A 12079-nucleotide genomic window follows, 5' to 3' on the forward strand; every position below is an offset into this window, starting at 1 on the left:
TTTACATTGCTAATCAGCAACCATTCATCCAATGTTTCAAAGGCACTTTTGTTTCAATCATTTCAAAAGGCTAACTGAGAAAACATTAAGAACCATTTTGCAATTTATGTAAGCATATAATGTAATCTGAAAACTGCTGCCCTGATTAAAAAAAGCAATGCAACTGATTTTAGCTGGTATACCGTCTATAATGGAGTGGAATGGAAATTTCTAAGTGACCCCAGACCTTTGACCGGTAGTGTATACACTATAAAGTTTTGAATTGTTTCAACTTTTTTCGGTATGGACTATAGGCCTATGCTATGTCATTCAATTCATCCCATTCAGATTTGCGCATTACACATAATATTTTATCTTGTCATGACAATTTCTATATGCGTTTCTCACGATACCATCATGGCGACAAAGAGAAAAAAGTAAATGATTTAAGCTGACAGTTGTCAAATTTGCCGAACAGAATTGGGGAGAAACAGCTGTAACGTTAATAATTTGGTTTTGTCCAGGGTTGAAAATGCAACTGTTTCACAGAGGACAGGTGTAGGTGGCTAGTGACAAAAATATTAGCTTTCAGTGTGGTGTATCTTTGTAAATTACGTTTGATAGGCCGCAATGATGTAAAAGCGCAAACTGCCTGTCGCGGGAGCTGAAAAGGGCAGTAAAGAGCGCCTAATTATTTATTCCGCGGTATGTACAAAGACTGCTCCTGAAAGCGCACGTCTATTCTGCGCCTAAATACTTCCGCCTTGTAAAAGCAAGTGTTAATCCAAATTGCAGTTCAATGCATCAATAAGAGAACCTTTCAAAGACAACAGAATCGCTATTTAGAGCACCAGTTTTTGTGGTGAAAGTATTTGTACTACCAAAAGCAACCTCAACTTTCGTTGGCCTTTCTAATGTCTTACTTTTACTTTCACTTTCACGTACTTCACTTAAACTTTCCTACTTGCTAGATTTGACCAATCTTCCATAGCCTACATGCACAAGTAGTTAGAGTAGAACTAGATCTTCATTATCTCCCTGCTTGTTTGTCATCATATCATGGTATTATTTCATGATTGCATGATCGCTAAACGATTCTTTTTAATGATGTCATCAGTTAACTTCATTCAACTGCGCTTGCATGTAGGCGCTGCCATTCAGTTGTGGATGATCGTAAATTGCGTTTATGGACGGAGAAAGGCAGAGAAAGGCGCAATTTACACTAAAGATTGAATGATTGATAAATACGACGGAAACTTGGGTCTGACAGCGTTCGCAATCTGCGATGTGTCCATGTCGCTGATAACGCTACGTTCGCAAATGTACGTACATCTGGCCCTCAATGAGCTAATGACTAAATGAATGATCCCTAATTGAAGCCAATCATCGGATAACATAATAATATGGGTAGGCCTTCATCCTTTTGCAGAGGAAATGTTTTGTGTTAAAGTAATTAAAGGCCTGGCTCATATAGATGCATGCCTCAAATACAAGCCGGTGCAGTTCGGCGATTTTGGAAAATGAAAGCCCAGGCTATTATTTGAAACGGTTTTACGGTATCTATGGTGCGCAAAAATTATACCAACAGTAATATACTAAATCATTTTAACAGAATAATAACAATACCAAACCATCAAAATAACAGTAACTATATAAACTTATTCAAAATGTGACTCTGTAAGGAGAATCAGTAGGTTCAGTTACAGTAAACAGATGCGTTTTTAGATGCTATTTCTATGTGAATTGTCCATGGGAATGCCCCCTGTGCCCGGCGGCTGTGTGCACAAACCTGCTGTGTGTCCACGGTTCCTACCTTTGCTGGGGCCAGGGCTGTTAGCATTGGCCTCTAGTTCAACTTTACCTCCAAGCTTCTGGTCTTTTATTAACGTAATCGTGATTGTACGGCATGGTTGCGTAAGAAGCCATCAGGCATCAAACCATCATCATCGAAGGTGACAAACCACTCTACTCTCAGAGTGTGGAGGAGTCATGTCTCTCGCTGAGCGAACACGAGAGAGGTTATTTGTCTCAACAGGGAAGACTGATGGGCAGGAAGTCCTTTGAAACACACACACACACACACACACGCAGGTCTTTCCAGCTGGTCATCTCTGAAGACGCTTGACGTCGTTGAATGTGACTCGTTTTCTCGTCTGCCCCCTGTGTCCTCTGCAGAACCGGAGTCGGCTGGAGGAGCATGAGAAAGATGTGGTCAGTGCCTTGCGTTACTTCAAGACCATCATCGACAAGATGGTGGTGGACAAGAAGGTTCTAGAGATGTTGCCCGGTTCTGCCAGCAAGGTTCTAGAGGCTGTTCTGCCTCTGGTCCAGGTGGACCCAAGGATACAGCACAGGTAAGAACAACAGCTGTAGTTGCGCGCACACACACACACACACACACACACACACACACACACACAGACACAGACACGAACGATTGCCCTCACCTTACAGATCTGTTTGTCTGTATGTGACTGTCTAACCCTGTAGTAGAGGCCTGTTTAAAGCAGAGTGGGACACATGTTCCAAGTGATCCAGAAGATTAATTTAGCCCTGTAATGAGCCATCAAGCTGGATTCGCATCAGCATTTCATATAGCATATAGCAAATACCATATATATATCTCAGCAGATAGCATCAGTGGTGGTGTTATAACGTGTTACCACCGAATGGCTTGAGAATATGCGCCGCCTTACTCCTCCCTGACCCCTGCTGTGGAGAGCAGATGAGACACTGCGGGCGATCGCAACGGGCACTCCACGGCTCACTCACCGAGTCTCGAGTGCTGTCGTACGCGTGTAGAGAAACCCGCTCACAGTTATTTCATCTCCGTTCAGTTCATCGCACACACGCACACACACACACACACACACACACACACAGGCCTTCTTTTAAAGCAGCGTGTCTCGTTTAGCTGCCGAGTGTAGACCCATTCAACCCTTTACTTGTGGACCAAATTAGAAAGACGTTTGATCACTATCAGCTTAAGATGGTTTCATTAGCCTGCGTGTGTGGTGATCTCCTCTGATTGACAGCCCTGTGGAGAGCTACTGTCAATCGCTCAAGCAAGATGGCTTTGTAGCACTACCTCAGTTAGCTTCCAACTCAAGCAAGATGGCTTTGTAGCACTACCTCAGTTACTGTAGCTTCCAACTCAAGCAAGATGGCTTTGTAACACTACCTCTGTCAACCATGTTTGTTGTGTGTTGTCTTTTGGATCATGTTCGCACTACAGTGATTTCTAATTAGGCTTTTATATCTTATCATGTGCTGTAACCCAAATCAGCCGACTATACAGTAGAGGAATGCATTGTCATCCTCAGTATGGGTGTCCACTGCATATGGCCCTGCTATGTCCTTGGTGGTGTCAGTGCCCAGTTGGTCCTACGGAGTTAACCCTCTCTGAGGTCGTGATCAGACAGGACGCTGGTTTTGCAGCTCCAAGCGGAAATTCGCGTTTTTATTAAAAGATCGTGCACCTGGCGTTTTTACAAGCGTCAAACCGAACCGTGCCCTGTGTCTGATGGTGCCCCTGTGTCTGATGGTGCCCCTGTGTCTGATGGTGCCCCGTGTATGATGCTTCCCCGTGTATGATCGCGCCCTGTGTCTGACCGCGCACTTCCTGTCCCCTGCAGCTCGGCCGTGTCTTCGTGTCTGAACCGGGTCTACCAGAGCCTGGGCAACCTCATCCACTGGTCCGACCAGGTGATGCTCGGAGACGAAGACATCAACCTGGACGACAAGGAGACCATCGTGTCAGTCACCACGGTGATCAGAGCGGTACTGGATGGCGTTAAGGTGAGTGTGTGTGTGTGTGTGTGTGTGTGTATGTGTGTGTGTGAACGATAGTGTGAACGAGTGTGTATGAGTTTGTGTCTGAATCGCCAACGGTTTACACTCATGGAGTTGTCCCAGCTGATTGGTCCATAATCAGTGATGGCGTGTAGTTGTTTGGTCCCTGATGAGCGCTGTTCTCTGGATGATGGCCTTTTGTGCATGAACGAGAGGTTTCCTGACCTGTGTGTGCCGCCGCCCTGCTGTGGCCTCTGTTTGACCTTTGACCTTTGACCTATGCTGTGCCCTCCAGGAGCTGGTGAAGCTGACCATTGAGAAGCAGGAGCACCCTTCCCCCACCTCCCCCGTCAAGCCCGTGCCTCCTGTGACCATCCAGGACAGGTGTGTGTGTGTGTGTGTGTGCGCGTGTGTGTGTGTTCCATGGCATTTACTATAGTTGTCCTTTTGCCCACTATTGGGCCCCTTGAAGTCTTTGGTTTTCTGTTGTGTGCCATGCATGTGTGTGTCTGCTGTTTGGTTTGTGTGTGTGTGTGTGTGTTTTCTTTTGGTGAGAGCATTGTGAGTTAATACTGAAGTGTGTGTGTGTGTGTGTGTGTGTGTGTGTGTGTGTAGCACGCCGGAGGCTCCTGCGGATGAGACTGTTGGAGAGAAAGAGAAGGAGAAAGAGAGGGATGGAGAGAGGGAGGCGCCCATGACGCCCTCCTCCACCTTAACACGGTCCACCGAAGTCCTCAACGACTCCACCGATGAGGAGGTGGCCCCCCCAAAACCCCCCCTCCCCGGGCTGAAGGTTCCTGAGCACTGGTAAGAATAACACACTCACACTCACTCACACACTCACCATCACCACCAATGAGGAAGTGCCGCCCCCATATTTAAATGTGCGTGTTGTGGGTTGGAGACTCTCGAGTCTTGATATGACTGTTCAGAGCCTCAGATACAGAAACAGTGCAGATGCGAAAGCCAAGCTTACAGTAAGATGGAAACGGGCTGGTTTGACACTTTGCACTTATCTAGTAGGTGTGTGTGTGTGTGTGCTGGTTTTACTTTGCATTTTGCACCTATCTAGTAGGTGTGTGTGCTGGTTTTACTTTGCATTTTGCACCAATCTGAGGCGTGTGTGTGTGTACGTGCATGCGTGTGCACGCCAGTGACTTTGTGTGCTTGGCTTCTCGAAAGTTCCCCAGCTCAGGCGTGATCTGTGAGCAGACTGACCACGGCATCCACAGAGTATGTGTGTGTGTGTGTGTGTGTGTGTGTATAGTGACCTGCAGCAGACTGTGAGCAGACTGACCACGGCATCCACAGACTGTGTGTGTGTGCTTGTGTGTGTGTGTGTCTGTATGTGTATGTGACCTGCAGCAGACTGTGAGCAGACTGACCACGGCATCCACAGAGTGTGTGTGTGTGTGTGTGTGTGTGTGTGACCTGCAGCAGACTGTGAGCAGACTGACCACGGCATCCATCCGTTACGAACAGAGTACTGATGCTCTGTGGAGAAACTGATACGTATGCGCCTCTGGACGCTACGCTGAGCAGGTAGTGTGACACCTGAGGGTGAGACTGGGCAGGTAGTGTGACACCTGAGGGTGAGACTGGGCAGGTAGTGTGACACCTGAGGGTGAGACTGGGCAGGTAGTGTGATACCTGAGGGTGGCAAGACTGGTCAGTGACAGCGATACCAGTTGACATCAAGATAGCCAGTGACAGTGGTTGCTAGGTTTGCCACATTTTGTGTAAGCCCATTGTTAGAAACCACATACAGACACACTGGATGTAACCAACTTTACATAACGTGTGCCAGTCCAAATCAGTTAATGAAGAGAAAATGTTAATGGTCATATTGCTCATCTTACTTGGGAGCTAAATTTAACTCAACTTGGCACTCTGCTCCAGGGCAAGGCTGCTGACGGGCACTCTGCTCCAGGGCAAGGCTGCGTAAGGGTTTATTTAGGCCGAGAAGGCAGGAAAAAGCAGGAAAAGAGAGAGAAGGCAGGAAAAGAGAGAGAAGGCAGGAAAAGAGAGAGAAGGCAGGAAAAGAGAGAGAAGGCAGGAAAAGAGAGAGCCAAAACAGCTCACGTTACCCCAGCGTCCATGTAATGCAGGGAGCAGCATGACTCTTCATGTGTGTGGATGGATCTGTGTAATGCAGGGAGCAGCATCACTCTTCATGTGTGTGGATGGATCTGTGTAATGCAGGGAGCAGCATCACTCTTCATGTGTGTGGATGGATCTGTGTAATGCAGGGAGCAGCATGACTCTTCATGTGTGTGGATGGATCTGTGTAATGCAGGGAGCAGCATGACTCTTCATGTGTGTGGATGGATCTGTGTAATGCAGGGAGCAGCATCACTCTTCATGTGTGTGGATGGATCTGTGTAATGCAGGGAGCAGCATCACTCTTCATGTGTGTGGATGGATCTGTGTAATGCAGGGAGCAGCATGACTCTTCATGTGTGTGGATGGATCTGTGTAATGCAGGGAGCAGCATCACTCTTCATGTGTGTCAGTTTTATTTATATCCGTTACAGACTTGTGTGTGTGTTTACACACTGACCCATACTGCACCTTACAGACGTGTGTGTGTTTACACACTGACCCATACTGCACCTTACAGACGTTTGTGTGTTTACACACTGACCCATACTAGTGAGCACCTTACAGACTTGTGTGTGTGTTTACACACTGACCCATACTGCACCTTACAGACGTGTGTGTGTGTGTGTTTACACACTGACCCATACTAGTGAGCACCTTACAGACGTGTGTGTGTTTACACACTGACCCATACTAATGAGCACCTTACAGACGTGTGTGTGTGTGTGTTTACACACTGACCCATACTGCACCTTACAGACGTGTGTGTGTGTGTTTACACACTGACCCATACTGCACCTTACAGACGTGTGTGTGTGTGTGTTTACACACTGACCCATACTAGTGAGCACCTTATAGACGTGTGTGTGTTTACACACTGACCCATACTAATGAGCACCTTACAGACGTGTGTGTGTTTACACACTGACCCATACTGCACCTTACAGACGTGTGTGTGTTTACACACTGGACCCATACTAGTGAGCACCTTATAGACGTGTGTGTGTTTACACACTGACCCATACTAGTGAGCACCTTATAGACGTGTGTGTGTGTGTTTACACACTGGACCCATACTAGTGAGCACCTTACAGACGTGTGTGTGTTTACACACTGACCCATACGAATGAGCACCTTACAGACGTGTGTGTGTGTGTTTACACACTGACCCATACTGCACCTTACAGACGTGTGTGTGTTTACACACTGGACCCATACTAGTGAGCACCTTATAGACGTGTGTGTGTTTACACACTGACCCATACTAATGAGCACCTTACAGACGTGTGTGTGTTTACACACTGACCCATACTGCACCTTACAGACGTGTGTGTGTGTGTGTTTACACACTGACCCATACTAGTGAGCACCTTACAGACGTGTGTGTGTTTACACACTGACCCATACTAATGAGTACCTTACAGACGTGTGTGTGTGTGTTTACACACTGACCCATACTGCACCTTACAGACGTGTGTGTGTTTACACACTGGACCCATACTAGTGAGCACCTTATAGACGTGTGTGTGTGTGTGTGTTTACACACTGACCCATACTAGTGAGCACCTTACAGACGTGTGTGTGTGTGTGTGTGTGTGTTTACACACTGACCCATACTAGTGAGCACCTTACAGACGTGTGTGTGTGTGTGTTTACACACTGACCCATACTAGTGAGCACCTTACAGACGTGTGTGTGTGTGTTTACACACTGACCCATACTAGTGAGCACCTTACAGACGTGTGTGTGTGTGTTTACACACTGACCCATACTAGTGAGCACCTTACAGACGTGTGTGTGTGTGTGTGTGTTTACACACTGACCCATACTAGTGAGCACCTTATAGACGTGTGTGTGTGTTTACACACTGACCCATACTAGTGAGCACCTTACAGACGTGTGTGTGTGTGTGTTTACACACTGACCCATACTGCACCTTACAGACGTGTGTGTGTTTACACACTGGACCCATACTAGTGAGCACCTTATAGACGTGTGTGTGTTTACACACTGACCCATACTAGTGAGCACCTTATAGACGTGTGTGTGTGTGTTTACACACTGGACCCATACTAGTGAGCACCTTACAGACGTGTGTGTGTTTACACACTGACCCATACGAATGAGCACCTTACAGACGTGTGTGTGTGTGTTTACACACTGACCCATACTGCACCTTACAGACGTGTGTGTGTTTACACACTGGACCCATACTAGTGAGCACCTTATAGACGTGTGTGTGTTTACACACTGACCCATACTAATGAGCACCTTACAGACGTGTGTGTGTTTACACACTGACCCATACTGCACCTTACAGACGTGTGTGTGTGTGTGTTTACACACTGACCCATACTAGTGAGCACCTTACAGACGTGTGTGTGTTTACACACTGACCCATACTAATGAGTACCTTACAGACGTGTGTGTGTGTGTTTACACACTGACCCATACTGCACCTTACAGACGTGTGTGTGTTTACACACTGGACCCATACTAGTGAGCACCTTATAGACGTGTGTGTGTGTGTGTGTTTACACACTGACCCATACTAGTGAGCACCTTATAGACGTGTGTGTGTGTTTACACACTGACCCATACTAGTGAGCACCTTACAGACGTGTGTGTGTGTTTACACACTGACCCATACTAGTGAGCACCTTACAGACGTGTGTGTGTTTACACACTGACCCATACTAGTGGCTAAGGAGACCAGGTGAGACTGGCTCGTGTTGTTGTCAGCACCTTGCACACTTGACATTATTCCCCCAGCATGGCAGAGCAGAGGTGCAGAAAGGGAACTCTATCTATATCTATATCTATATCTATATATCTATATCTATATATCTATATCTATCTATCTATCAGGGTTTTCGTTGTCCGGTAATTACCGGACATTGGCCGGAAAAAAAATGAAATCTCTCCAATTGAAATTGGCTAATAATCCCGTCCCCTAACACAATCTGATTTTGAGAATAAGTCTTAATGTGTAAGCCTATATTATACGTCCTCTGGCTATGTTTCTAAATGAACAGGCTCTACCGTTTGAAAAGTAAGTAAACAGGGCATTTATTAATTAAATTGAGGGCAGCCGTGGCCCATCTGTCGGAATCAGTGACATTGGAAGTGGATCTGGCTATGATCTGCAGGGTTAGGGCCTCCTCGACGAGGCGATTACTGGTCCGCGGATAATTTCTGGCACAATTAAACGGTATCATTGAACTGCGGTCGAAAGAAAAAGAAACTTCCCAGAATAGGAAACATTTCTTAATTTATTGTTATCAAATTAAGAGGCATAGCATTAGGGGCTAGTGGTGTGAGCGCTCATTCTTGTGTGTTCGCATCTGTGTAAGTTAAACAGTCACCACTGGAGATAACGTGGGTAGCAGCAACAAACAACGTAGCCTTTTTAAAACAACGAACGAAGCGGACTTTTGCTGTCCATGAAAAGATACTGGCTAGATCTTGTTAGGCATGTTTAAGTTAGGCTAATGAACATGTTGCATTCTATACAGCCTGATTATGTCATTCTTTAAGCTACATAGCCTGTCTCCAGTTTTCCTCAATTTGACTAATTAAGAAGGGATAATAGGATATTTGACCGGCATATCATCAAAATGTCCGGAAAACTAAACCTCTGCCGGTCACTTTGACCGGCACCATTTTTTTCTAGCGGAAACTCTGATCTATATATATATTTTATCTGTGTTTATTATAGATATTTCTCTGTGTGTGTGTGTGTGTCTGTGCCTGTGCCTGTGTCTGTGTCTGTGTCCTATTTAACCTTCAGCCTATTTAACAAAGCTGGTGAAATATCAGCCTCTTGTACAGCAGATTTGCGGTCGTGGCTCCAAATTCCAATATCTTGTGCTTATATTTGGCAGGTTGGGTCACGTGCAGTACATAGGCTGATCACTAGGAGTCTCAGCATAGCTATTGCAGTGGTTCTCAAACTGTGGTAAGGGTACCACTGGTGGTATGCGAACTCTGGCTAGTGGTACTCAGGGAGTCTCCAAGGTGTCTTTTCATAAAGAGTTGACAACGCAAAACAGTATGTAAAATATGTAGTTGAATTGGCCTGTACACACCTGTATTTTAATGCCGGTCATAATGGTGGTACTTGGAGAGCCAACTGTTTTCGTGGGTGGTACTCATTGTGAAAAGTTTGAGAACCACTGCATTATTGGACGTCTGGAAGTGGTGTCCAAGTGTCCATAACATCTGTTGTGCTGTTGCTTTGTTATTGTCAACAGTCACATGACTGAATCTTTGCTGAGCAATGATTACACACATTAAATTTGTGTCCTAACGTAATATTTATTCTGAATTGTGGACACAAATAAAGAAGTAAAGTGTGTGTGTGTGTGTGTGTGTGTGTGTGTGTTTTTTTGAGTGTGTTTTTGAGAGCGAGTTAGAACAGAGATGGTGAATCACACCGGCGAGGTCTAGACAGAGCAAGTGTGTGTGTGTAGCCAGAGGCTGTCTTGTTTAGACTGGGTCTCCCTCTTACGAGCCCTCAAGACGACACATCCTCCTTAACACACGCAAGCGTCATTCTTCCAGTCTAAGATCATGACTGTGTGTGTGTGTGTGTGTGTCGGGCAGCTGAGGATATTGCCACACATAGAAGTAAGTTGTTTTCCTTGGGTCTCTCTGCTATCCTGTTCTCATCTTCTCTGTGGATGACCTGTTGTTAGCTGGACATACGCCAATATAAAATATAGCCCTGTGTGTGTGTGTGTGTGTGTGTGTGGCTTTAACCAGCTGTGTGGATGAGCTGTAAGTTGGACAAACACCAGTGATGTCAGTATAAAATAATGTTCACTCTGTGTGTGCGTGCGCGTGCGTGTGTGTGTGTGTGTGTGTGTGTGTGGGGGGGGGGGGGGTCTCCAACCAACCAGCTGGGTGGATGAGTTGTCAGTTGGACAAACGCCAGTCATGTCAGTGTAAGATAATGTCCCTGTGTGTGTTGCGTTGTCTCCAACCAGCTGTGTGACTGAGCCGCTAGTTGAAGAGGTCCCAGTCATGTCATAGTGAGTGATGTGTGTGTGTGTGTGTGTGTGTGTGTGTGTGTGTGTGAATGAGCCTTTAGTTGGAGGAATGTCGGTAGTGTTGGCGATGTCACACACCACACACCAACCACGGCCTAGTATCTACTGCCACAGGATGTGGAGAAACAGTCCTACATCAGAACCCCAACTCCTCTCTCCACATCCTCCTCTCTCCACCTCCTCTCTCCTCTCTCCACCTCCTCTCTCCACCTCCTCTCTCCACCTCTGTGAAGTGGTGTGTGTGTTGCTCTGTGTGTTAGCTGTGTTAGTGAGACTGTGAGGTGGTGTGTGTGTTGCTCTGTGTGTTAGCTGTGTTCGTGAGACTGTGTGAGGTGGTGTGTGTTTTACAATGCAGACTTTGCTAGTTTAGTGAGGTTTGCTTGAGTGTTGTGTATCATGACTGTGTAAAAAAAAAAAATACAGAACTTCTCACTGTGTTGCGTTTGGCATTAGTTTAAGTGAAACAGCAGGGCTACAGCTGTGTGTGTGTGTTTGTTTTGTGTGAGAGTGCGGGAGATCAGTGACTCTAGGGGCTTAGAGGAGAGCTGTGGTCTGTGGCCAGAGATGCATTCCACCGCTGGAATGAGGAGAATGTAGCCTCTTCACACACATACACTCTTCACACACACACAGGAGAATGTAGCCTTTTACTTTACCTTCATGATTTTGATGAATTTGAGGAGGAGTTTCTCTCGGTCCTGGGCTTTCTCCTGGAGGATGATTATGGAGCGGACCCTGTGTCACGACACACACACACACACACACACACACACACACACACATAGGAGAATGTAGCCTCTTCACACACACACACAGGAGAATGTAGCATCTTCACACACACACTCTCATAGCAGCTCTCATAGCAGCCTCCTCACACATGTACACTCCTCACACACACACACTCCTCACACACACACACACACACACACACACACACACTCACTCTCTCTCTCTCTCTCTCTCTCTCTCTCTCTCTCTCTCTCTCTCTCTCTCTCTCTCTCTCTCTCTCTCTCTCTCTCTCTCTCTCTCAGAACAGACTCTCACTTAACACACTCTCCATACACACACACACTCTCATAAAAGCCTCCTCACACACGTACACTCTTCACACACACACACCCTCTCCTCACACACACACACACACACACGCACACATT

General features: G+C 46.3%; 1 protein-coding gene and 1 long non-coding RNA gene across 2 annotated transcripts in view; one reads left to right on the forward strand and one right to left on the reverse strand.

Moving 5' to 3' along the window:
* Nucleotides 1-12079, forward strand: part of rapgef1a (Rap guanine nucleotide exchange factor (GEF) 1a) — a 78300-nt gene that overhangs the window by 24693 nt on the left and 41528 nt on the right. The window contains 4 exon segments of the mRNA XM_042101548.1: nucleotides 2155-2333; nucleotides 3615-3777; nucleotides 4067-4155; nucleotides 4387-4492. Coding sequence (XP_041957482.1) covers nucleotides 2155-2333; nucleotides 3615-3777; nucleotides 4067-4155; nucleotides 4387-4492 — 537 coding nt within the window.
* LOC121715672 lies at nucleotides 2797-10255 on the reverse strand. The gene is made up of 3 exons (XR_006033662.1): nucleotides 10182-10255; nucleotides 4784-4787; nucleotides 2797-2806 (listed from the first exon to the last, which is right to left on the reverse strand). It is a non-coding gene; the product is annotated as an uncharacterized LOC121715672 (long non-coding RNA).

Source organism: Alosa sapidissima, chromosome 8, assembly GCF_018492685.1.
Source record: "Alosa sapidissima isolate fAloSap1 chromosome 8, fAloSap1.pri, whole genome shotgun sequence".
Taxonomy (NCBI): Eukaryota; Metazoa; Chordata; class Actinopteri; order Clupeiformes; family Clupeidae; genus Alosa; species Alosa sapidissima.